We start from the raw sequence: 25,776 nt of genomic DNA on the forward strand, positions 1-25,776 counted from the left end.
TTATATTAATTCATCTAGTCATGCCTTCAGTATGAAAAAGCTTGCAATTTTGTGGCGCCTTTCAAAATGTCTCAAAGTGCTCAACACCCAACTAAGTAATTCTAAAATGTAGCCGCTGTTCTATTGTGAGAAAAGTGATGGACAAATTTAATACAGCATTCTCCCAAAAGCCAAATGATGATGACCTATTCAACTCCTTTTGAGTTATTCTGGTTGAGGTAAAGTATTGGCCAAGACACCAGGGATATACTTCCCTGTTTCTCTGTAAGATAGTGTCAGCAAAGTCTTTTATATTCACCTGAGCAAGGAGATAGAGTCCAGTTTCCTTTCTTTCAGAAAGAAGACACATCCAACGGTGTGGTGCTTCCTCGATACTACTTGTCTAACAGTGTGGTGCTCCCCAGGACACACCCTCTGACAGTGTGGCTGTCCCTCAGTACTGACCCTACAGAAGTGCGGTATTCCTTCACCACTGACCCAGCAGTGGTGCAGCACTCCATCAGCACTGACCTTCTGACAGTATCATCCTCCCTCAGCATTGACCCACCTCCAACAGTGCCATGCTTCCTCAGCACTGACGCTCTGAAAGTGCTGACCCTCTGACATAGTGGCACTCTTCCATTAATGCATTGGAATGTGAGCCTAGCCTTGATCTCAGATCTCTGGAGTACAACGTAAAGAGATTCTCTGCTGACACGCTGAGTGCAACCTCTTCGGTCACTGGTCTGACTAGGTCCCTTTGTTTCCAGTCCAACAAAACTAATTGTAAAGTGATTGCAAACTGCAGACCTGCCTTTCTGAGGTGTCACTGGAATTTGTTAGTCATTTGTTTCCTGTACCTATCTTCCAGACACTGGAACAGCATTAAGGATGAAGTGCAGAAATTATTTGACCATACTAGTGATGATTTCACCCTGGAAAAAATCATTGAGCTTGGCTTGGAGCAACACTCTGATGCAATCAACAGCATCTCATCTGCAGCTACTAAAGAGCTCTCCATTGAAATGGTAGGCACAGCAACACAGCATCCAAATGGTTTCTGGCCCAGTTTTATTCTTTTACATTTTACATCAGCAAGTCCCATTCCCTCCAATACTTCATTCAAAATGGGCTTTACATAGAACAGAGAACATAGAAAAGTACAGCACAGTACAGGCCCTTCGGACCACGATGTTGTGCCATGGAATAGTCCTAATCCAAAAATAAAATAACCTAACCTACATTCCCCTCAATTCACCTGGTGATTGTCAGTGACTCTTTAGTGTCAACATTGGCTCATGTTGCAGTCCAGTGGATCTGTATTCTCCACTGTCGCCTGAGCCAGCAAATGATGTTTTGAATCCTCTGGTGTGTATTGAGTTATTGATCGGCTTGATTGATGGGTTTGGTTCTTTAACTGGTTTCCATACTCTGAGCTATAGAAACATGTTGTGAAAATTGCAAGGGCGCAAAGGAGATTTACAAGGATGTTGCCAAGGTTGGAGGGTTTGAGCTATTGAAAGAGTCTGAATAGGCTGGGGCTATTTTCCCTGGAGTGTCAGAGGCCAATTGATGACCTCAGATTATAGAGGTTTGTAAAATCTTGAGGGGCGCAGATAGGGTGAATAACCAAAGTCTTTTTCCCAGGATAGGGGAGTCCAAAACTATAGGGCATAGGTTTAAGGTGAAAGGGAAAAATACGTTTCCATGCTGTATGTACATGCACGGTGGCTCAGTGGTTAGCACTGCTGTCTCACAGTACCAGGGACTCAGGTTCAATTCCAGCCTTGGACAACTGTCTGTGTGGCATTTGCACATACTGCCCAGGTCTGCATGGGTTTCCTCCGGGTGCCCTGGTTTACCCTCACAGTCCAAAGATGTGCAGGTTTGAGTGGATTGGCCATGCTAAATTGCCATATAGTGTCCAGGGATGTGGGGGCTAGATGAATTAGCCATGGGAAATACAGGGATGGGGTAGGGGTGGGTCTGGGTGGAATGCTCTTTGGAGGGTTGAATGGTGTGCTTCCACACTCTAGGGATTCAATGTTTTTATGAGCTGTAAAGCTGGCCAGACATTCTGCTCCTTTCCAAGGTCAGCAATGGGTTTGATGTCCCACATGTGTGAATGTACCATGGCCATTTCGCAGCGAATCTCATGAAGGCCTATTCTGTTGGAGGAAGGTTGGACTTCTAACTTGCTCTCGCTCTTGGCCAAACCTCTGTTTAAAATCAGTGAGCTCAGGCAAATGGTCTGTTAGGCAGAGGTGCCAACCTGGTGATTGAGAGTCAGAGGAATAACGTGTGAATGCCTTGGTGCCTGCAGGAAAGGAAGTGGGGACTTAGGGAGACTGATGGATCTGGCAAAACCCTGGTGCTACGGTCAGCTGGTTGCCTGAGGCTTGAATTAGCAGCAATGCTAACCGCTGAGTCACCATGCCGCCCCTACAACATGGAAACAGGCCCTTCGGCCCAACTCGTCCATGCTGACTAGAGATCCTAAATTAATGGTATATCAATGGGAATGGGCTCACAGCGTCAGTGAGGCTGGCTGACAATAAGACTGCATTTGTACTCTCCAGTTTTAACAGAAGATTAAACTGATCTTCAACGATGTTCTCTCTTGACAGGCTTTGGAAGGAATAAAGAAAACCTGGGATGTTACTGTTCTTGATCTCATGCCTTACAAGGACAAAGGGCATTATAAGCTGAGGTAGGTACTTGACAAAAATGTTTTGCATTTCTTTAGCACCACTAGCAATGTGAAGTTTCTTGGGAGCTGAACCATCTCAGTATCATTAAAGTGATCAAAAACACAAGGAGAGAGATTGAGGAACAGAGAGATTTAGGAAAGGAATTGTGGAACTTAGGATCTGGGTAACTGAAAATGATAGAGTTAGAGAAGCACTTCAACGTGGACAGGCTGTAGGACTGGATGAGATTTTTTAAAAATTCATTTCTGGGATGTGGGTGTCACGGGCAATAAATATTGGTTCAATCAATCCCTAATTGTTAAGAATCAAGTTAAGGACATTGCTGTTGGTCTAGAGTTGCATGCTGGCCAGAAATTTCCTCCCCTGAAGGACATTGATGAATTGATGGGCTTTTCTCGACAATGGTTTCATGTTCATCATTGGACTCTTGCTTCTAGATTATTATTGAACTCAAACTCCAATATCTGCCTTGGCAGGATTTGAACCCAGGTCCCCAGAGTTTCTCGCTGAGCTGGAAGGTTAGTTTTCAGACGTTGCGTCACCATTCTAGGTAACATCATCAGTGAGCCTCCGATGAAGCGCTGGTGTTATGTCCCGCTTTCTATTTATCTGTTTAGCTTTTTTGGGTTGGTGATGTTACCTAGAATGGTGACGAAACGTCTGAAAACTAACCTTCCAGCTCAGCGAGCAAACTCACATCCAGAAACTCAACTTGAGCTACAAATCTTCTCAAAACTTGCTAACATTACCTGGGTCTCTGAATTAATATTCGAGTGATAATACCACTAGGCCATCAACTACTCCTAGATTGGGAGGGGGTAAGGACTTGGGGGCATTTGAAAACATGGATGAAAATTTCAAAATTGTTTTTCCATCTGGCAATGCCTCAATGTTGAGTAGAGAGCACAAAGACAGAAATATAAAATAATTTCTGGGGATGCAAACGCCTCCACATCCTTTGCAATGTAACAGACAGAGCATGGGCCGAATATAGCCTTCCCAAATATGTTTTGCAAATTCTCTGATTGTATTGGGCTGGAAATCTTTCTCCTAAAGTGAGCAGTGGTCATAGTCAGAAGTTTCAGGACTCCGATACATTAGAGTAAGGATAGTACAAGGTATCAGTGCCGCATCTGTGAATTGAAGTTCTCGTCCATGCAACAATAACAGAAGTTATTGGAAAAACTCAGCGGGTTTGGCAGAATCTGTGGAGAGAAATCAGAATTAAAGTTTTGGGTCGACTGACCCTTCTTCAGAACTCTTATTCTTGCAATCTGGATTGTCAGAACTGAGTGCTGAAAGTAACTGCCATTATACAAGAGAAACATTCACCAGAAAATTGATGAGAATGTGTAAGGCACTGTTACAGTGAGTGGTTGATAGAAGTATTTAAAGACAATCTGGGGAAGCACACAAGGGAGGAAGAAATAGAAGACTCTGTTCATAGAGTGAGATCAGATAAGAACAGGAAGAGATTTGTGCAGAACAGAAACTACACAGATCATTTGGGCTGAATCTTCTCTTTCTGCATTCTATATTCTGTCTACTGTGAGAACAGTCAGTCAGAGATGGGCAAGTGGGTAAAAAAAACTCTCAAAAATAGAATCAAACCAAGCCCTTCAGATTCTGCCTGAGCACACAGCAAACAAGAAACCAGGTTAGCGTGCAATGCACACAGAAAGCAGCAGTAAGCCTTTCAAGCACAGACAAAAATCCCAGTTATTACTCGAAGCTTACTTATTAAACTGCTAAAAGAAAAGCCAGCAGTCAGAAAACCAGACCAACAAGTGGCCAAAGGCTGAAAAGTGAAACTGTTGTACAAACCTGGTAACAAGTAACAGCTGCTTCACTGTTGCTTTAAGATGCTTCGTGTTTTGAATTTGGCCTGATTCAGTAGGTCAGTCTAATTTGTAACTTGTGCAGTGATTGCTCTGAGCTAATGTCTCCCACTCCTGTGTAAGTTGTGCCTCTCGTGCATGCGCCCTGCTGGATGATATTAATAGTTGGCAGGTGTACAGCCAGTTGCTGAACCATGGAGCACGTATGGCCTATTGACCGAATGGGATACAAGCTGACTGCAGGCGAGAAGCTAACTGCAAGCCACAGTGTTTGTGTTGGTGTGGATCAGCTGCTGCTGATGTGTCAGATGCCTGTTTAATACCCCTGCCAACTGTCCCTGCCCCTTGCATGGTGACTGTCCCTTCCTCAGGTAACCTATCAAAGTGCCAGACCGAGAACCAACCTGCTTCCTGGTGGATGCCAGTGGTTGCCCTGTTGCCATTAATGCCTTTCTTTTTATACACAGAGGAACCGATGAAATCTTTCAGGCCTTGGAGGAAAACCAGCTCATGTTGTCGACCATGAAAGCTTCTCCCTATCTGAGGGCATTTGACAAGCAAGTTGATTATTGGGAACGGTGCCTGTCTCTGATTCTCGAGGTGATCGAAATGATCCTTACTGTACAGAGGCAGTGGCTGTACCTGGAGGTAACTGGCACTTTCACAGATCTATTGCAGTCAGTGACTAGTCTCTCAGAACGAATACACTGTCTTGTTTCAGTTTATGAAAGGGGTCCCAGAGCACTTCACAACCAATGAAGTGCCTCCAGTGATGTAAATAGAAAAGTGACAGCCAATTCGATTACAGGAAGCTCCCAAAAACAGCAATGTGACAATAAGCTGATCACCGGCTTGTAATAATCTTGGATGAGGAATGAATATTTGCCCCAGACCTTGGAAGAACTCCTCAGCACCGCTTCAAAATAGTGACCGTGGCTTCCTTTCTGTTGACTGGTGAGGACAGGTGGCTCATTGTCTCTAAAAGATTCTTGGGTTCATTTCTCACCTGTTCAAAGTGAGGAGTTAGAATTCTTTTCCATGTTTGACAACAGGCACTATACAGGATTGTGAGCCTACTGCTGAGAAAGACTCCCTCACCAATATCCTCTAATCCACCGACTGAGTGGGAATTCCTCAGAGTTTAAGATGGTAACGTGCAGAGTTTATTTATACTGTACACAGCAAGTGGATACAGACATGGCAAGGCAGTTAACACCAGAAAATGAATATTCTGCCTGATACTGAGCTGTACAGATTCCCTGAAGGCCCTAGTTTCCATTTCCAATCTGTACCCCAATTGATGGCCTCCAGCAGTAGGTGTCAGGAGCTGTAGCCTCAAGAGAAGTCCTCAGCACACTAATGAGATGCTGAGAACCACTCAGAAGATAGTGATGACACATAAAAACCTCCTTTTTTTGTTTGCTGCAGAACATTTTCCTTGGAGAGGACATTAGAAAACAGCTTCCCCGGGAGTCGGCAGAGTTTGAGAACATCGACGCACAGTGGAAGGTCATAATGCATCGTCTGGTCCAGGAGCCCAATGCTCTTCGAGGAACCCATCACCCAGGTGTGCTCACTTCTAGGCACTGCCCCTCAGAGAGGAATCCATTGGAGATTTGCCGGAGTCAGAACCAGGGCTTAATTTATTCCTTATTATTAGCTTGGTTCATTCTCCCTTGTGTTGGACAATTCAGGGCTGATTGAATTATTTGAGATAATTGAAAGATGTGATGAGTCAGATGTCGGGAAGCTATGTGGGGGGAGGAGGGGTGATTGTGGCTGAAACAAGATTGGGGACTGCAGCAAAACTATCACCTAAGGAACTCGACCTTAGCAAAACAGAACAAGCACAGAAATGGAGAGGGTTAAGAGTTGAGGATGAAAGTCAGACAGCAATTGGTATTGAAACCTACTGTATCCATATCCTTGGTCTTGTCCCACTGAAACAATGCTAGCAGCCCATTCCAACCCCTGGTTCCTGTTCTCTGAGACTCCCTACATAGCTCACTTAACCCTGCCACATCCCTCTGCACTTTTAAAGTTGGTAGAACTTTGACATCAGTTATATTTTTGCTTCGTTATTAGCCACGCCTACCACCTCCTTCCCTGCCACCCACTCTGTGCCTTCCCTTTATGATTATTACAGGGACACCTGCTAGTTCTTAAAGTGAATGCGTTAGCTGTCATTGTTACTTCCTGCAGGTCTGTTGGACTCATTGAATGGTATGAACGCAAAATTGGAAGAGATTGAGAAATCACTTGACATGTATCTGGAGACCAAACGCCAAATTTTTCCACGTTTCTACTTCCTGTCCAATGACGACCTGCTGGAGATCTTGGGTCAGTCCCGCAACCCGCCGGCTGTGCAACCCCACATGAAGAAATGCTTCGACAACATCAAAAGCCTCAAAATGCAAAAGGTAGCATCACTTAACTGCCACTGACCCTACGCAGGGTTTCTCGGGTGATATTCTGCGTATGTCTGGTACTTCTGTGCAGACTTGACTGTCAAGTGTTGGTCAAGTGATTTGCCACATTACACCCAAGTACAGATCTTTCTCGATCCGCATCACACCAGTCACTGAAACCCTCCTGGTCTTGTCTCTGCCTGTATAGTGTAGCCCTTGCTGTTTTCACAAGCACTTTCTCTCCCCCAAGCCCCCTGCGTACACACACACAGAGAAACACACGCACACGCATACACACACACCTTGCCCTGTGCTCAAGTTAAGGTTGTAGCTTCCCAAAGGAGCTGGACCCTGGTGAACTAAAGGGTATTGAGAGGCACAGAGCATACCACATGGTAGTGAGTGACTCCCTCCTGTGAAGCCTGTAAATTAACCAACATCTTGTCTGATAATCTAACTGAGATAGTAGGAACTGCAGATAAGATCATAAGACCATAAGACATAGGAGTGGAAGTAAGGCCATTCAGCCCATCAAGTCCACTCCGCCATTTAAATCATGGCCGATGGGCATTTCAACTCCACTTCCCTGCACTCTCCCCGTAGCCCTTGAATCCTTCTGAGATCAAGAATTTGTCGATCTCTGCCTTGAAGGCATCCAACGTCCTGGCCTCCACTGCACTCTGCAGCAATGAATTCCACAAGCCCACCACTCTCTGGCTGAAGAAATGTCGTCTCATTTCAGTTTTAAATTTACCCCCTCTAATTTTAAGGCTGTGCACATGGGTCCTAGTCTCCCCCACAACGGAAACAACTTCCCAGCGTCCACCCCTTCTAAACAATACATTATCTTGTAAGTTTCTATTAGTTCTCCCCTCAACCTTCTAAACTCTAATGAGTACAATCCCAGGATCCTTAGCCGTTCATCATACGTTAAACCTTCCATTCCAGGGATCATCCGTGTGAATCTCCGCTGGACACGCTCCAGGGCTAGTATGTCCTTCCTGAGGTGTTCCTCCAGATGCTGGAGAATCTGAGATAACAAGGTGTGGAGCTGGATGAACACAGCAGGCCAAGCAGCATCTTAGCAGCACAAAAGCTGACATTTTGGGCCTAGGCCCGAAACATCAGCTTTTGTACTCCTAACATGTTGCTTGCCCTGCTGTGTTCATCCAGCTCCACACCTTGACTATCTAACTGGGCATTTTATTTGCCTGGTACTATCCTACAAATTTCCATGGTGATTTTGACTTGGTGATCTCCAGATAGCAATGTAACCACCACTGCTGAGTGTACAGATTGGTATCACTGTGACCTGTCTCTCTAGATCGGGACCACCGCCAAAATGGAAGCTGCTGGAATGTTCGCCGCTGACGGAGAGTACGTGGAGTTCAAACATCCCACCCTGCTCGAGGGCCCTGTGGAGGTACAGACATCTCCCATCTGCTTTTGCTGTCAGGACTTCTCCCGTAGCCTAAATCCAAGGTCATCGAGCTGCAGGCTCTGGAGTGAATCTGTTGAAACCCAATGAAACAGCTCGCCCCACCTCCATACGTGCTCTCACGTTCATTGGCTATCAGTGCTATGTCTGTTATGTACAGAGTGACCACTTTTCTGTCCATTTACATTCTGTGTGAAACTAGTGCCTTACATTTAAAAGGGAGTAGATATCGTTTAACTTTAATAAACAGGGCAGCACACTTACTAGGATTAGCTATTACAGGTTTGGAGTCACAGTGCTAAGCTTTGTCCCTGGCCTGCGCTGTCAACAAGTGCAGCTTCTGGCTGGGAGCACAGAACTGCTTGTTATCTCTTCATTGGATAATATTCCTGTGTAACGTCAGAGCCTTGAGGGTGCAATTATAGTTATGCCACTCAAGGACAACTCATGGCTTTTACAGGAGGCAAGCAGCCAATTGTCCTTGTGTATTCCTCTGCTGTGTGCTGTGTGTACTTTAGCCAGCTTCCTCCCATATATTCAGCCCCTACACGTACAGCAGATTACTCTGAGTACTGTTTAGGATCAAGAGCAGCACTGGGCTAAAGTGACTAGGAATGTTGGTCAGCCCCTTAGGTCATCACAGCAACCTGAGACAAACCAACCTGCACATCAGAACGGAAAGGCTGCATGTTAAGTTCTAATTGATTTACAATTCATGATGTCAGTGGATCCCACACAGGAAGGGGTATTACCCTTCACATAACTTTTCTGGCTCCAATAAATTCTCCTCTTCTCTTGAATTTGTCACATTCTTGCTGGAGAATTGTTTCTTGGGGAGTGTGCGTCCTCCACCATTTGAGAATCATAGAATCCCTACAGTGTGGAAGCAAGTCATTCGGCCCATCGGGTCCACACTAACCCTCTGAACAGCATCCCACTCAGACCCAGCCCCCTACCATATCCCTGTAACCCTGCATTTTCCTGGGTACTATGGGACAATTTAGTACAGCCAATCCACCCTAACCTGCACATCTTAGGACTACAGGAGGAAACCCACACAAACACAGGGAGAACGTGCACACTCCAAACAGACATTTGACAAAGGGTGGAATCAAATCCGGGTCCCTGGTGCAGTGAGGCAGCAGTGCTAACCACGGAGCCACTGTGCTACCTCATCTCTAGTCATCACTGTTCAAGGTAGTTAGCAGAGACATGGTATTTCTCTGCAGCAGCTTCACTATTCAGAGAGGTGTACGCAAACCTGTCCCCACACACTTGCGCCTTCTCTTCTCTAACACAAGTCAGTAGGGAATAACTGCCCAAGAGACTTCTCCAGATCATAAATAGAACAGGACTGAGATATGTTAAATCAACAGGCCAAGGAGATGTTCCAGGTCTGTCAGTAACTCAGGTAATGCTGGAAAGTCTGCGTTGAAGTGATATGGACCTCACCTGTTCTCATCAGTTTTTGCAACATATTCTTGTCTCCCAGGCATGGCTCTGTGATGTGGAACGCACCATGCGCTTTACTCTCAAAGACCTGCTGAAAGACTGCCGATTGGCTCTGAAGAAAATGCTCACCAGGCGGGATAAATGGGTGAAGGATTGGCCTGGTCAGGTAAGTTCATGGGCTTTCTGCAGAAGGAGCAGTAACTGAGCACGAAAGGAGCACTCATTATTTTTCAGACCTGTTTCTGACAGTGCTTTTTGTCTTATGCTTTCCAAGAACTTTTAGAAACATGTTAAAGTCATCCCATACAGTTAATATATTTGAAGTGCAATAACTACAGCCAAAATATAATTTTGTCATGTACACACAGCAACATAGCAAAAAACAGATAATCAAAGGAATGTCCAACCTGTGGCTTTCACTAAGGGAGGGTTTGACTGGGCCACTATCATTTCAGATAATGACATTGAGTTGTCAATAACCAAAAGGGCAGATGGTTCAACACCTCACTTCAAATATATGTCTCTCAGGATCTTGCTGTCTCACTACAGACAGGCATGCTGTTGGTACCAACAGTAACAAAGGAATTTTGTTAATACCACATGGTCTCAGTAAGAAACAGGAAGATCTTTAATACCACACTCCCTCAGTAGTAGAAATTCCATAAATATCACTAGGCTGGTAACTCTTGGGAACACCATTAATAACACACTGTCAGTAACAGATACAGGAATACTGTTAATGCCACACTGAATCAGTAATAGATAGGAACTCAGTTAGTACCACAGTTTCTCAGTGATGAGGGAATACCATTAGTACCACATTGTCTCAGTAATACACACAAGAGCACTGTTAATACCACATTCTCAGTAACAGACAAGAATCCTGTTGATACTACACTCTCTCAGGAACTCCTTTAATACCACATTCAGTAACAGGCAGGAAGATTGTTAATATCAAATTCCCAGTGACAGATACGAACACTGTTAATACTGCACACTCCCTCAGTAATAAAATGACTACCATTAATGTCAGACTCTCAGTATCACACAGGAACACCATAATACTGCACTCCCTTAGTGACAATCACGAACGATGTTAATACCACACTCTCAGTAACAGAAAGGAATTCTGTTAATGCCCCACTCTCTCAGTAACAGAAAGGAATATCACTAATACCATACTAGCCACAGTCCTTCACTGCATGATGAAATTAACTCAATCCATTTTCAGAGACTGTTACTGCTTAGAATTACATCTCTCTAGCACCTAGGCTAGTTCCTCTCTTTCAAAGATGGGGTTAATGTTTCATTATTTTCAAGTATTTTCTATTATTTAAAACTGTTTTGAACTATGTTTTGGCAGTTGTTTCTGGCAGATAAATTTCATATTTTAACTACATTGTAAATAATTATTTTCAAACCAACCAGCGCTAGCTACCAACACTGTCCCAGGCACACATGGCCCAAGATTAGGTGCAGACTAGGGTTCCCTCTACACTTTCCCTGTTAAACATTTGTAGGAAAGATTCAGCACAAAATTAGATGCAGAGTAAGGTTTCCTTTATACTCCCTACCAAACACTCCCAAGGGCAGTATCATGACTCAAATGGGTTGTGTGCTGGAAATTATGTCCGACCATTCCTGGAGTTATTACAAAAGTTAAAGATTCTAAAAAGGATGCAAAAGTATCCCAGTTTTCTTGATTTTCAGACTCAGCTGATAGAAGACATGGACCAGGTTTCTGTATTGAACAAGAATCACTATTTGTTGCAAGTAACAAGACTATAGCTCTAGGTAAACAGTTATAAACCTTCAGCATAAAACACTACAAATTAAGTTATTCAGTGACCCAAGAACCAATCACACACTTGTTCCTAGGCAAAAGGCCTTTGCCATTGATAACTGGACACTGGTCCATAGGCCCATCAACATGTTGTTGCCAGCCAAAGCTCCATCTAATCACACAACCCTTTGGTTTCAGTCTATCTGTAACCTAAACTTCAGTTACCGCTGTTTAAATGATGTCTGCCATAAATGCCCGCTTAAGAATTTTCCAACAGCAGCAATCTTTGCAACATGTTGATGTTAAACAGTTCTTTCCCTTTTCAGTCAACATTTTTAAAAAGCGCAAAAATAAAATGGCACATTCTTCACATAAGGTACAGCACAGGGTTAGATACAGAGTAGAGCTTGCTCCACGTTGTCCACATCAAACGTGCTCAGGATAGGAACAGCACAGGGTTAGATACAAAATAAAGCCCTCTCTACACTGTACCTCATCAAGCACCCACAGAACAGGGACAGCATGGGATGAGGTATAGAGTAAAACTCCTCTGTGTCACCCCAATAATTTGCATACTTGTATTGTTCCTGAGAGAGACTGTTACTACTCCTGTTGTTCTGAATCTGCCCTGTTAAAAGTGGTAGTGACAGTTTCGATAGGCCAGAACATGGGTACAGTTGACAAAACTATTTAACTCATCCATTAGCTTATAGTCTGCCTGATGTAGCAGCCAACTATTTGTTACATAACTCCATGTTGTCTTCTTATAGGTCTCCATTGCTGCTATTCCAAGTGCTCTTTACTCGCTGTCAGGAATTCTGATATTTGTTTTCCGTGATTATTCCACACCCTTTCAGTCTAGCCAATATTCTGTCCTTCATTTAATCGTAGATGCTTATCACTGCAAGCCAGATTCAGTGGACCACTGATGTTACCAAGGCCCTGATGACAGCCAAAGAACAAGGCGAGAAAAAACCAGTTCGTGTTATTAAAAGGAAGCAGGTGCGTCGAGCTTGTGGGATCTTCATTGGTGTTGCAGAGATCTGATTTCTGGGAGTGCCGACATATTTCTTTGCCAATGGGGATACTATATACTGACTGTCCAAGAACTGCGTAGTGCTCAGAGGTCTTCTTCGCAGTGACCTATGGATAGCCTGGGGTTAGGGTGAGTCAGGTTATAGCTTTTCTTAAAGCAGAAAACACAGAGAGGAGAGGTCAGGGATATGTTTAAAATTATGCAAGGTTTACACAATTTGGATGATGAGAACCTATCTCCAGTGGCTGACAGGTCAGTAATCTGAGCTGACTGGCAAAAGAATTAGGAGGTACATGAGAGGGAAGAAGACCTTCTTTAGACAAAATAGAGTTAGGATTTGGAATATGCTGTCTGGGAGAGTGGTGGATACAGATGTCACATAGCTTTCAAAAGAAAATTAGCTAAATCTTTGACACAAAATCCAATTCATGGATATGTGCGAAGAACAAGGTAGAAAAACAGAAATGTGAGATGGTTGGACTAATGTGTCAAAAATGTTGAGACTGGTTGGATGGGCCAAATAACACTTCTCCATGATTCTATATTTGGTGGAAAAGTTGGCTGAAGTTCGTCCAGGAGCAGTTTTTCTTAAGTCAGTCGTGCTTGCTGTCGTGAGCTCGTACAGATGCACTTCAGTAGCATCACGAACTGGTGACAATAGCCTGCCGTGCTGTTGGGCATTGTCAGCTGCAACAATGGGCTTGCTGTCAGTGGTATCCATTCTGTCTCCAACCTTCACCCTCATTCACCAGCTAGGTTCCCACCTTGTTTTTTGAAACATAATATCTGCGCCTTGTTCTGTTCTGCTGCAGAAATTGTCCCAATGTTTGTAGTCTCTCCTGATATATTTTTTATGTAATCCTAGGGGATTGTGAATTCATTGGATTGCTGTATCTTTTTTATCTGATTTATCTCTGAACAATGCAGAGCTGACTCCAATTCTAAATACATATCATATATTTACCAAACTTTAAAATATAGAATTTACAGAAGTTTCACCAGACATGGTCAATACATTGGATCCCCAAGTTTTTTGGAACCATCTTCTTAAGCAATCAAGTACAATTACATAGGTCAATAAACAGGCCAACACAATCATTTCCAATTACCATTAACACTGCACAGGGGAACCTATGCTGGATGTACTATTGTAGGGCTTCCAAAAGTGCAGGCTTAGGACCCCAAAGCAGTCATTTTGCATTTGAAACCTCCAAGACTTCAATGGTCCCACTGGAGCTCTGCCTGAGTAATGACGGCTGTGGTCCAGCTGTAGCAGGCCCCTACCTTTTCCATGTCACCATCCATTACCCTGACTCTGTCAGTCTCCCTGACACACTGTCTCAGGTCACATGGAGGGGGCGCAACAACTTCCTGGCCTCAGAAATTAGCTCACAGTGGGCTAAATGTTTGGGGGCCCTACACCTAAAGGTGTTGGGGGCTGGGCAGTCAAGGAGAAGACAAAGAGAGAGAGAGAGAGGGCAGTGGGAAACAAGTAACCCTGTTAGAATTATGATTCGATAGCAAACCCTAATCTTAACGTCACTACCTCTGCAGGTGAGCATGCTGCGCAAGTATTCCGAAGCTATCCGTGGAAATCTTACGAAGATCATGCGCCTGAAGATTGTGGCTTTGGTGACAGTGGAAGTTCATGCGAGAGACGTTATTGACAAACTGTACAAGCTGGGGTGTATGGACGTGACTGCGTTTGACTGGCTCAGTCAACTTCGCCTCTACTGGGACAAGGTAGATGGGGCATCTTTAGTCAAATCCAAACCTGAACCCATCTCCACCCCCCTCTCAATTTTATTAGAAATGTTTCCTCCCCTCCTCTGCCAGCCACCTCCCTATTTTCATCTCAATCCCTGCATGTGGCTGGCCAGCATTTGTTCCCCAGCCCTTGAAATGAACGGTTACTAGTGCATTTTTGGAGTCAAAGTACATCACTATGCGATGTAAACACAGAAAACAATGGACGTTCGGCTGGCTTTCCATTAAAGTTGAAGATCCTGACGTGGAATGTTAATTCTTGTTTTCCTTCTCCATAGCAGCTGCCTGACCTGCTAAGCATCTTCCTCACGGCCTGTTTTTATTTCAGATTATGGCATCCACAATACTCTGATGCCAGACCCACACAAAGGTTGAAAGTTGAGGGGAAAGGGCCTGAGTGAACTAGTTGGTTTTTATAACAGTCCAGTGTGCATCTTTACTGTGAGATAGTAGGAGCTGCTGATGCTGGAGTCAGAGATAACACAGAGTGGAGCTGGAGGAACACAACAGGACAGGCAGCATCAGAGGAGCAGGAAAGTTGGCGTTTTGGGTCAGGATCCTTCAGCAAAATGTTGACTCCTGCTCCTCTGATGCTGCCTGGCCTGCTGTGTTCCTCCTGCACGTTTACTGTGACTAGTTTTTTTTTAACTAATTTCCTTCAATATTACAGTAAGATTTAACCTCATATAAGTCATAGGGACATAGAATTAGTAGTAGGCCATTTAGCCCTTGAAGCCAGCTCTACCATTGCAAAATACTGTTATTTTTACAGAGTTTCTCCCTGTTATTGAGGGAATGCACTATCAACAGAGTTCTTGTCTATTACTGAGGGAGTGTAATGCTAATGGAATTATTGTCTATACTGAGGGAGTGTGCCATTAACAGTTATTGATAATTTTTGAGAGATTGTGGTATTAAAGGCGGTCTTATCTATTACTGTGGAAGTGTGGTATTAACAGACTTCTTGTCTATTATTGGCGTATAGTATTAAAAGGGCTCTTCACTACTACTGAGGGAGCTCCTGTCCATTGCTCCAATAAGATCATGCCTTATTGTGGTTTCAGTTCCATTATTCTGTCTAACTCTTCAGAACATTTAAGTCCCTTATCTACCAAATATCTATCTAACTCTGCATAGAATAATGGCCATTCATGCTTTTGTGTCTTACAGGCAGAGATTGCCCACCAAATTTCACACAATTGGAGAAGCATAGATAATACTGCTGGGATGGCGAGTAAGGCTATGTGACTTTAGGTCATTACAGACAAACATAACCTTGTGCTGTATCCCACAGACGTACCAACCTCCTACCAGAGGTAGATTAGCCATGGGAAATGCAGAGTTATAGGGATAAGGTAGTAGGGTTGTGTGTGGGTGCGAGGCTGTTTGGAGATTCGGTGTAGATGCAAATGGACTGAAAGGCCTGGTTCCTGCAGGGATTCTATGATTCTTCCAGGTGCGTTCCATTCTGGGAACAGTCAAATTGAACTCAAACCCTTCACTTTGGGATGCTGCCAAAGCTGCTGAGTTTCTCCAGCATTTTGTTTTTACTTCAGACCTCCCGCACCAGCAGTACATTGTTTTTATCTGAGAGCAACTTCCATAGGTGACCTTATGATAGCAGAGAACAGGCCAGTGAGTTTTTGTTCCTGTCATTTGTCGGATTAGTGGGTGGATGTGGATGTGCTCAGAACATTTTTGGACAGTCCATATTGTTTTTCTCTATCACAGGATGTAGATGACTGCATCATCCGTCAAACCAACACCCATTTCCAGTATGGGTATGAATATCTAGGGAACTCAGGCCGCTTGGTGATCACTCCACTCACAGACAGGTAAGGCTCGGTGCTCCCCTTTCACTGCAGCTGTAATTGTGTCCTGTCTGAGGAGGCAGAGGGATTGGAACGGGTGACTCGTTTTTGACCTGTGGGAAGAGCACCACAGTCAGCATTGGGGAAAGTTGGTGTGTGTCACAGCAGCACCATCAGTATGTGGAGGAAAAGTAGTTCACTGTTAATTCAGGATGTATTTCCCTCTGATTATCTTTTTGGAGTGGTTTGGACCAAACCAGGCCACCTCAAACTATTTTAAGAAGGCAGCCCAGACCCTATCATTTTATTTTAAAGGTAGATGTTAAGTGCTGTATTCCAGGTATGATGCGACTGGTCAAACTATTCAACATTAGGCAAAACACAATTTACTTAAACACTTAAGTCAAAATACAAACAAAAGAAAGAGGAATTTAGAATTACTTAACAAATGGAAAACTTAACCGAATAATTGATACAATAACAATTACTAATTGACTGTTCCAATATCGTAACAGCCCATAAACATAACTCTTGGCAAAAAAGGGCAAATTCAGATACAGATTCTTACATGCAGTTCTCCAATCCAGGAGGAAAAAAAAATCAAGAAAAACCCAGAGTAAGTAGCAGCCAGGAATCATTCACTAAAACTCCCAACTCTTCTGAGATCCCAAACAGCTTCTGACCGCTAAGAAACAACTAGCCTGGTCTGTGAGAGCTGGCTACTCCCATTCAAGCTGCTTCCGTTGTTCCAACTTTTTAAAACATTCCTAAAGGCCACCTAAGTTGTTTACCTAGGCCGTGTTCAGTAGCCAGTACTGAGCCTCTGCCTTTACAACCTCTCTTCAAAAAAAACCCAGGACATCATACCCTTTTAATGTGACAGCATTGTCACAGGAGCCCTTGTTGTTATTCATAGTGTTTAAGCCAAATTACTGCATAACAAAGCATAACAAGCAGAGAAATGTTATCAGGAGTAGATGTTACTATCACTTTGTTCAGTGAGTTCTCAAGGCGAGAGATATCCACACTATGCAATAACTTCTCATTTTCCTGTCAGACGCTCACAGAGCATGTATCCCACTTTGGGGAAATGCTACGCTCCTGACTGCAGAAGCTTCAAAGCGGTCACTTGCTGTTACAGGTTTGTCTGCTTCAGGTGGACCTCAATGGAGGCCAATGCAACAGTTTCAGTACTCAGGCCTCCCTTGGTAGGAGCCCCATGCAGATAGATGTTTACTTCATACTGCACACTGTACACCTTGCCCTGTGGTTTGTCCCAAGGCCAGTACAGATCAAGTCCTGTTCTGTGGTGATAATGATGACAGAACAGGATTTTTAAAGATTCATCATGGGACATGAGCATGACTGGCTGCACCAGCATTTATTGCGCATTCCTCAATACCCATGAGCAGGTGGTGGTGAGTTGCTTTCTTGAACCACTACAATTCATGCGCTCTAGGTAGACCCACGACACAGTAAGGGAGGGAATTCCTGGATTTTGACCCAATGACAATGCAGGAATGATGATATGTTTCCAAGCCAGGATGGTGAGTGGCTCGGAGGAGAACTTGCAAATAATGGGAACTGCAGATGCTGGAGAATCCGAGATAACAAAGTGTGAAGCTGGATGAACACAGCAGGCCAAGCAGCATACTTTGTTGTCTATCGTCCAGGACTTGCTGCATTTGGACATGGACTGCCTCAGTATCTGAGGAGTCACGAATGGTGCTGAATGTGGTGTAATCATCCCCACTTCTGACCTTATGATACAGGGAAGCTCATAGACCATTAACACTTCTCAGTCCAATGAATCCCCCAATGCTGCTTTCATCCGCACACAGCAGAGAGCTGGACATCATTATAAGTGTAGCCTACACAGGGAGTCTCTCCACCCACATCTCAGAGTCACTGGTTTCTTCTTTTCAGGTGTTACATGACACTGACCACTGCTCTCCACTTGCACCGAGGTGGATCACCCAAAGGACCAGCAGGGACAGGAAAAACAGAGACTGTGAAGGATCTGGGAAAAGCACTGGGCATGTATGTGATAGTGGTGAACTGTTCAGAAGGCTTGGACTACAAGTCGATGGGCCGAATGTACTCTGGCTTGGCACAGGTGAAAGGAGAGCCTCAAAAATATAACAGAACATTGTCTATGCTCTTCTGTATCAAGGATTTTTGTTCCTTTCAGTAAAACAAACTCAATGCTAAGGGACCACCGCACTGTCGGCGGGCCAGCGCTGAGGGAGCGCCGCACTGTCGGCGGGCCAGCGCTGAGGGAGTGGGTACTGTTGGCGGGTCAGCACTGAGGGAGCGCCGCACTGTCGGCGGGCCAGTGCTGAGGGAGTGGGCACTGTTGGCGGGTCAGTGCTGAGGGAGCGGGCACTGTTGGCGGGTCAGCACTGAGGGAATACCGCTGCATTGCATATGTTACTACCGTGACTTCACACCAAATGTGTTTCGTTGACAGTGAAACCCTTTTGTTTGTCCTGTGATGTTGATATGCAAGACCTTTCTTTTTTACCAAGTGTGTGATTTCAGCCCCCTTATTATTGTATTGTTGGCTGCATCATTTTTGGTCATGTTTTATGGAGTGAATATTTGATGTATCTGTGCAGACTGGAGCCTGGGGGTGCTTTGACGAGTTTAACCGCATCAATATTGAGGTGTTGTCTGTAGTGGCCCAGCAAATCCTGTCTATCCTGTCTGCTCTTTCTGCCAACCTGACACGCTTTGTCTTTGAGGGCCGTGAGATTAACCTGGTCTGGTCTTGTGGCATCTTCATCACCATGAATCCAGGTGAGTCTGTTGGAGTTATTGGGACCAATGTGTTCGGACTAAAATGTTTGGTTCTTGGAGTGCCTCACCTTCACCAAATTAGCAAAAATAATAGAGTGTTCTCCTGATCACTGAAGTGCAGTGCTAAGTGTAGCTTCATTCCATTTGAAGCGGCGGACCCCCACCGAGGCAGCAGTCAGTAATTACAGAATCAGATCTTGGCAGCTATCCTACTAGTGAGAGAAAATTTATCCGGGGCCCTGCTGTTCTTTCTACTGCCCAAACTGAATATGACATGTGTAGATCAGAGATAAGACCTGAACTGAGTTTCCCTGTCCCCAGGATTAATTTATGACCCTGGAGTATGGACTCCTTTAGGTAGCAGTGATCAAAATATGGTGGAATTTTACGTTCAGTTTGAGAGGGAGAGGAATGGGTTAAGGTTACTGCAAAAGGGCAACTATGGGGGCAAGAAAGCTGAGCTAGGTGAGTGTTTGATTGGGCTCTCATAGCTGAATGGCCTCCTCCTGTTTCCAGCAGCATCAGAGAAGAGTAATAGCTAGCAGCTGGGTGAAGAGGCTTGGAGATAACCTGATTGTTGTTTGTTGCAGGGTATGCTGGTCGTACAGAGCTACCAGACAACCTCAAGTCGATGTTCAGGCCCATTTCCATGGTGGTTCCTGACTCAACACTAATTGCTGAGATAATCTTGTTTGCAGAGGGATTCAACAACTGTAAGGTGAGCCTCTTGTCCTCCTAGTTTGATATCCTCCCTTTTTTACATATTCTCAGTTACTGTGTCTATTTCATCATTTTTTGGGCTCCCACACCACATGCCAGCCTCTCCTCCACACCACTCCGTCCACCACCCTCCTAAAATAAAACAGAGCCAGTATGAGTCAGCCTGTTCTCCAGCCTTTGAAAGGGGCATCTCTCAGCTAACTCATAAACTATCCACTGACATCAAGGTACACAGGAGCAATGTACAACATCCTTGCAGTCAAAGCTTTTCTGCAAGGTGTTAACCTTTAGGTTATAAATGCTAAAATGTGGAAATTTACAATGTACTTCACTGTAAACCTTCACAAAGATCTCTAGAAGTCACAGATAGACAGGGTAGTGATGAAGCTGTTTGGTATGTTTGCCTTTATTGGTCAGTTCATTAAGTACAGGAGTTGGGAGGTCATGTTGTGGCATACAGGGCATTGCTTAGGCCACTTGTGGAATACTATGTTCAGTTCTGGTCTTCCTGCTATAGGAAAGATCTTGTTAAACTTGAGGGAGTTCAGGAAAGATTTACAAGGATCTTTCCAGGTTTGGAGAGTTTGAGCTATAGAGAGAGGCTGAATGGGCTGGGGCTATTTTCCCTGGAGTTTTGGAGGCTGACTGATGACCTTGCAGAGGTTTATAATACCATCAGGGGCATGGATAGCCAGAGTCTTTTCCCCAGGGTAGGGGATTCCAAAACTAGAAGACACAGGTTTAAGTTGAGAGGAGAAAGATTTAAAAGGGTCTGAAAGGGCAGCCTTTTCGTACTGAGGGTGGTGTGTGTATGGAATGAGCTGCCAGAGGAGGTGATGGAGGCTGGTACAATTACAACATTTAAAAGACATCTGGATGGGTATATGAGTAGGAAGGGTTTAGAGGGATATGGGACAAATGCTGGCAAATGGAACTAGATTAATTTAGGATATCTGATTGCATGGATGTGTTGGACTGAAGGGTCTGTGTCTGTGCTGTACATTTCTATGACTCCAAGTAGCAAAAGGCTATTTAGCTTAACAAGTCTGATTCTCTGAGATTTTTTTCAGGCTCACTAATCTGCCATCTTCCACCTTTCGCTAGAAACACTTTCCTTCTCTCTTATTTTAGCTGTGCCTCCTGAGTGACTTCTTCAGATTTCATTTATGTAGGAGGAGTTTTACTCATAGCCCTGTCAGAGTAGAATAGTGTATGTGCTTCTCTGCATTCTGGACTCTTCATAACAGCACATAGCATGGTCACAGCTGCTCCCACAACCCCATATACTGCAGTTACATTTCTTCCAAAAGATATAATGCCCGGCTTCTGGAATGGTTTCTCTCCTGTTGGTCAGTTACCATTGCGATTTGGGTAGAAGACTGTCCTCAGCTTAAGTCACATGATGGCAGTAGGAAGCAGAGAACTTCATTTCATCATTCACTGGTTTTGAACCACTGAAAGATTTTGTGCTATGTTCTTTTTGTGGGAACATTTAGATTCATAGAGCCATACAGCGCAGAAACAGACCCTTCGGTCCAACCAGTCTATGCCGAACATAATCTCAAAACCAACTGGTCCTACCTGCCTGCTCCTGACCCATATCCTTCCAAACGTGTGCTATTCATGTATCTATCCAAATGTATTTTAGACATTGTAATTCTACCCATACCAACCACTTCCTCAGGAATCCAAAAAACTGATCTGGGATGTAATGTGGGCAGATTCTGATTTGATGAGGATTAGTTGTTCTTTTCTAGTCTGATTGATAGTTTGCTGACAGTGCTCTCCTGTCCCCATGCAGGCCCTTGCTAAGAAAGTTTACACCCTTTACTCACTGGCTGTGCAGCAGCTGTCCAAGCAGGATCACTATGACTTTGGCCTGAGAGCTCTCACTTCACTCCTCCGCTATGCTGGCAAGAAGAGGCGAGACAAGCCTCAGCTCTCTGATGAAGAGGTAAGTGCAGGACAAGCAGAGCTGGGAATTGGCAGTTAATCTGCTCGCTGATGTTTAGGTAATGCTGTATTTGGGCAAATTTGAAGCTAGAGAGAAAGGCTATCAGAAAGTTGCAGATTAGGTTGACATCAGAACTTAGAAGTTATGACCATTAAGACAGACATATATGCTGAAATTCTGTTCTTCAGGCAAGAGAAGGCTGATACATCCCCTAATAGAGATTCTTTAAAATTATTATCAGTTTTGATAGGGTATACATCAAAAAAATGTTCCCATTTGTGGGGAGGCTAGAACTAGGCACCATAAATACAGATAGCTGTGGATAAATCTGGTAGACAGCTCAGAAGAAACTTCTTTACCCAGTGGTGGTGAGAATGTGGAACTCACTCTGAAAGGGAGTGGCTGAAGTGAATGATATCTGTACACTTCAGGGCAAGTTGGATAGACATGAAGGAGAAAAGAATAGAAGGGTAACTGAGAAGGTCGGTCAAAAAGAGAGTTGGGAAGGCTCATGTCGAGTAGAAACACCAGCACAGAACAGATGGACTGAATGTCTTTTCTTTTTTGATGGATTTTCAGCAGAATTTACTTCTTTCATTCAAGAACCATTTATAATTGAGTATAGGAGTTGGGAGGTAATGTTGCGGCTATACACAACATTGGTTAGGCCACTTTTGGAATACTGCATGCAGTTCTGGTCTCCTTGTTATAGGGAGGATGTTGTGAAACTTGACAGGGTATTGAAAAGATTTACAAGAATGTTCCTGGGGTTGGACGGTCTGAGCTTTAGGGAGAGGCTGAACAGGTTGAGACTGTTTTCTCTGCAGCATCAGAGACTGTGGAGTGGCCTTGTAGGAGTTTATAAAATCATGAGGGCCATGGACAAGGTGAATACCCAAGGTCTTTTACCCAGGGTAGGGGGAGTCCAAAACTAGAGGGGCATAGGTTTAGGAGAGAGGGGAAAGGTTTAAAAGGGACCTGAGGGGTAACATTTTCACACACAGCGTGGTGTGTGTATGGAATTAGCTGCCAGAGGAAGTGGTGGGGGCTGGTACAATTACAACATTTAAAAAGCATCTGGATGGGTATATGAACAGGAAGGATTTACAGGCGTATGGACCAAATGCTGGAAAATAGGACTAGATTAATTTAGGATATGTGGCTGGCATGGGTGAGTTGGACCAAAGGGTCTGTTTCTATGCTGTCCAACTGTGTGACCGTGATATGTTGATAGGAGTTGTACAGGTACCAATGATGAGGTTGAACTATATTGGGGTTTGTTCCCTTGTGCTATCTTGGTGATTGAGTGTTTCTGTTGATCTCCAGGTCCTCCTGTTGTCCATGAAGGATATGAATATGGCCAAACTAACCTCTGTGGACCTACCACTGTTTAGTGCTATTGTCCAGGACCTGTTCCCAGGGGTGGAAACCCCAGTTTTGGATTACGGAAAGGTGGGCAGTTCCCAAGAATGGAGTTCAATTTCTCAGTGTGTTTATCAAGTATTAATTAAATGTTCAGTCTGCTAAATTGTCTTTCCACCATCATTATGGTTGTCAGGAAATACACACACATTACCACCTGAATTACCCAAGTTGCCATATTGTTAAAGACGAACAAATAGGTGATTGTCCCTACCTCTGAAACAGGTAACCTCCTTTTGCATGTGTAAGCACGTGTAGCACCCTGCTTGAGGCCTTTGTTGTGAGATTGTTTTCACCAGAGGCAGCATCAATGCTGGCTTTGCTCACCAATGCTTTTCCACATCTCTCTCTGGATTGTAGCTCCAGGAGGGAGCCATCCCTGGTATTACACGTTTGTGGGTAATAACAATATCTGTGGCTGAGCTTAATTATGATGAAGAGTCATCTAGACTCGAAACGTTAGCTTAGTTTCTCCCCGGGATGCTGCCTGACCCCCTGTCATCTCCAGCATTTTTTGCTGTCAGTTAGCTATGTCCCCACTCTCTATCTGGTGGGGTCAGTGGATAATGATTGAGAGTGTGAAGCCTGACAGATTATCTCCCTTCTCAAGCCCAGGGGACATCAAGGGACAGTACTGGGCCACATGCTGGTCCCTAACTGACTGTGAATGCTGAATAAACTGAACCATGGTACAGTTGGTCTGTCTTGCCTTTTTCTTTTCCTGTCACAGCTTAAGGAAGCAATTGAAGCTGAGATAATTGAACTGGGGTACGTGGTAACGGAGTTCACAATGGCAAAAGTGATTCAGCTGCATGAGACCAAGAGCTCTCGTCATTCTGTCATGATTGTGGGAAAAACAGGCAGTGGCAAGACCGTAGCATGGCGGACATTACAAGGGGCTTTGTCAGCCCTCCACAAGAGCGGAGACCCCAGTTACAATCTTGTCAAGGTTAGTAAACAGGCAAGAAACCAAGAAAAGTTTAAGGGCAGGACTTCCAAATAGCTTATTGGGCTCAGAAGTCATGGGAAGGAGAGTGGGATGTAAGGGTGTAGGGTCTAGAGGAGATTACAGAGATATGGACGGGTGGTAGGAAAGAGATTGCAGAGCTAGGGAGCTGGTAAAACCATAGACATTTCTGGAAATGGGGATGAGAATTTTTAAAATTGAGGAAGATTAAACGGTGCATGGTGGTGCAGGAAAGTGGCGTTAGACTAGATGGTACATGTACAGTGCAGACTCAATGGGCTAAATGACCTGTGGTTAATTGGTTTTCAATGGGCAATGCTCCTTCTCTTTTTGAACTTTGACATTTCCTCAGCAACTAACATCTCCTGTTTTGAGTCATTATCTTCTGTCTTTTGATTTTCTGTTTTCATCACTGACTTTGTGCTTTGTGGGCAGGAGTATCCTCTAAACCCAAAAGCAGTGTCGTTGGGTGAACTGTATGGCGAGTATGATCTGTCAACAAATGAATGGAGTGATGGTGTCCTCTCCAGCCTTATGAGGAACGCCTGTGCAGGTACATTGATATAGGCCATCAAAACTGGAGTTAATAAGAATCAACGGGAAAGCTCTCTACTGAGAATCTGACTACCTCAAAGAAAGATGGTTGTGGTTGTCGGTGGCCAGTCATGTCAGCCCAAGGACATTTCTGCAGGAGTTCCTTAGGATAGATAGTTTCTAGCTAACCTGTTCAGAGATGTTATTATACACCTCTGAACCCAGCCTCCTGGTTCAGAATTAGGGACACTATTACTGCACCACAAAAGCCCTAGTTCCTCAGGTTAGTGCCCTTAACTTAAACATCTTCAGCTGCTTCATCAATGACTCTCCTGTTATGTCCCACTGGGAAAACTATGCTGATTCTCAAACCCTGCTCTTCCCGGAGTCACCACAGACATAAATGGTTTATGTAAACCATATAAGGTCCCCAGTTTAGCTGTCTTTTGGAATCAAGTTAGTAAAAACACTGACTACTTAACAGGAACTAGTATTTATTACAGAAATGTAAATGCTGGTCATAAGTAAATAGCTATAAACCATCAACATATAGTGTGGGGCTCTACCAATCAATACTGTATCACCCCCCACCCCAACCTTTCTATTCAAACAGACACAGACAAACAAAAATAAAATTGGAGGGGTAACTTCTGCAAAGTTCCATAGCACCAGTCCACAGGGTTTATTGAGATGTTATTTTCAGCTTGCCAAGAATTTCTGACCTTTGATTACCTTTCTTCAGGCTCCTTCATTTCTTCACAAGAGGCACAGAAGATTGGTTTACTAACTATGAAACCTCTTAGCTCCTGATTAAAGACAACAGCTTACAGTGATTGGTGTGACAAAAAATTCTTCCTTCAGGCATTGGGTATTTGTATTGTAGAGAGAGACAAACACGAACCGAGCCTGCTGTCCCAACACGCAGAAGGCTTTTCTCTCTATTGTTCACACTCACAAGATATTCAGCTGCCGAGGAATCAGAGAGTTGTCTTCAAGCTGATGACCCTTAGCAGCTACAACTAGTCACAGTGCACAAAACCAATCAGCTATTTATTGCTAGCCAAATTTCACCTCCCAGTGCCAAGTCCTCTACAAATAGCTTCACCCACTACTTGAATGAAACAGCAATGTAAACACCACATAGAATGAGTTTCAGT

The 25,776-nt window shown here is 44.1% G+C and overlaps 1 protein-coding gene across 2 annotated transcripts in view; it reads left to right on the forward strand.

The window, feature by feature from the left end:
• dnah2 (dynein, axonemal, heavy chain 2) overlaps nucleotides 1-25,776 on the forward strand; it is a 184,351-nt gene that overhangs the window by 56,075 nt on the left and 102,500 nt on the right. For both annotated transcript variants that reach the window (XM_059642660.1, XM_059642659.1), the window contains exons 27-43: nucleotides 851-1,007; nucleotides 2,607-2,689; nucleotides 4,996-5,176; nucleotides 5,957-6,095; nucleotides 6,731-6,948; nucleotides 8,261-8,359; nucleotides 9,867-9,992; nucleotides 12,501-12,611; nucleotides 14,200-14,388; nucleotides 16,144-16,247; nucleotides 18,150-18,339; nucleotides 18,842-19,022; nucleotides 19,613-19,740; nucleotides 21,544-21,696; nucleotides 23,023-23,148; nucleotides 23,849-24,067; nucleotides 24,521-24,638. In XM_059642660.1, the coding sequence (XP_059498643.1) occupies nucleotides 851-1,007; nucleotides 2,607-2,689; nucleotides 4,996-5,176; nucleotides 5,957-6,095; nucleotides 6,731-6,948; nucleotides 8,261-8,359; nucleotides 9,867-9,992; nucleotides 12,501-12,611; nucleotides 14,200-14,388; nucleotides 16,144-16,247; nucleotides 18,150-18,339; nucleotides 18,842-19,022; nucleotides 19,613-19,740; nucleotides 21,544-21,696; nucleotides 23,023-23,148; nucleotides 23,849-24,067; nucleotides 24,521-24,638 (2,522 nt within the window). The remainder of the gene's footprint in view (nucleotides 1-850; nucleotides 1,008-2,606; nucleotides 2,690-4,995; nucleotides 5,177-5,956; nucleotides 6,096-6,730; nucleotides 6,949-8,260; nucleotides 8,360-9,866; nucleotides 9,993-12,500; nucleotides 12,612-14,199; nucleotides 14,389-16,143; nucleotides 16,248-18,149; nucleotides 18,340-18,841; nucleotides 19,023-19,612; nucleotides 19,741-21,543; nucleotides 21,697-23,022; nucleotides 23,149-23,848; nucleotides 24,068-24,520; nucleotides 24,639-25,776) is intronic.

The sequence above is a fragment of the Stegostoma tigrinum genome, chromosome 45 (genome assembly GCF_030684315.1).
Source record: "Stegostoma tigrinum isolate sSteTig4 chromosome 45, sSteTig4.hap1, whole genome shotgun sequence".
Taxonomy (NCBI): domain Eukaryota; kingdom Metazoa; phylum Chordata; class Chondrichthyes; order Orectolobiformes; family Stegostomatidae; genus Stegostoma; species Stegostoma tigrinum.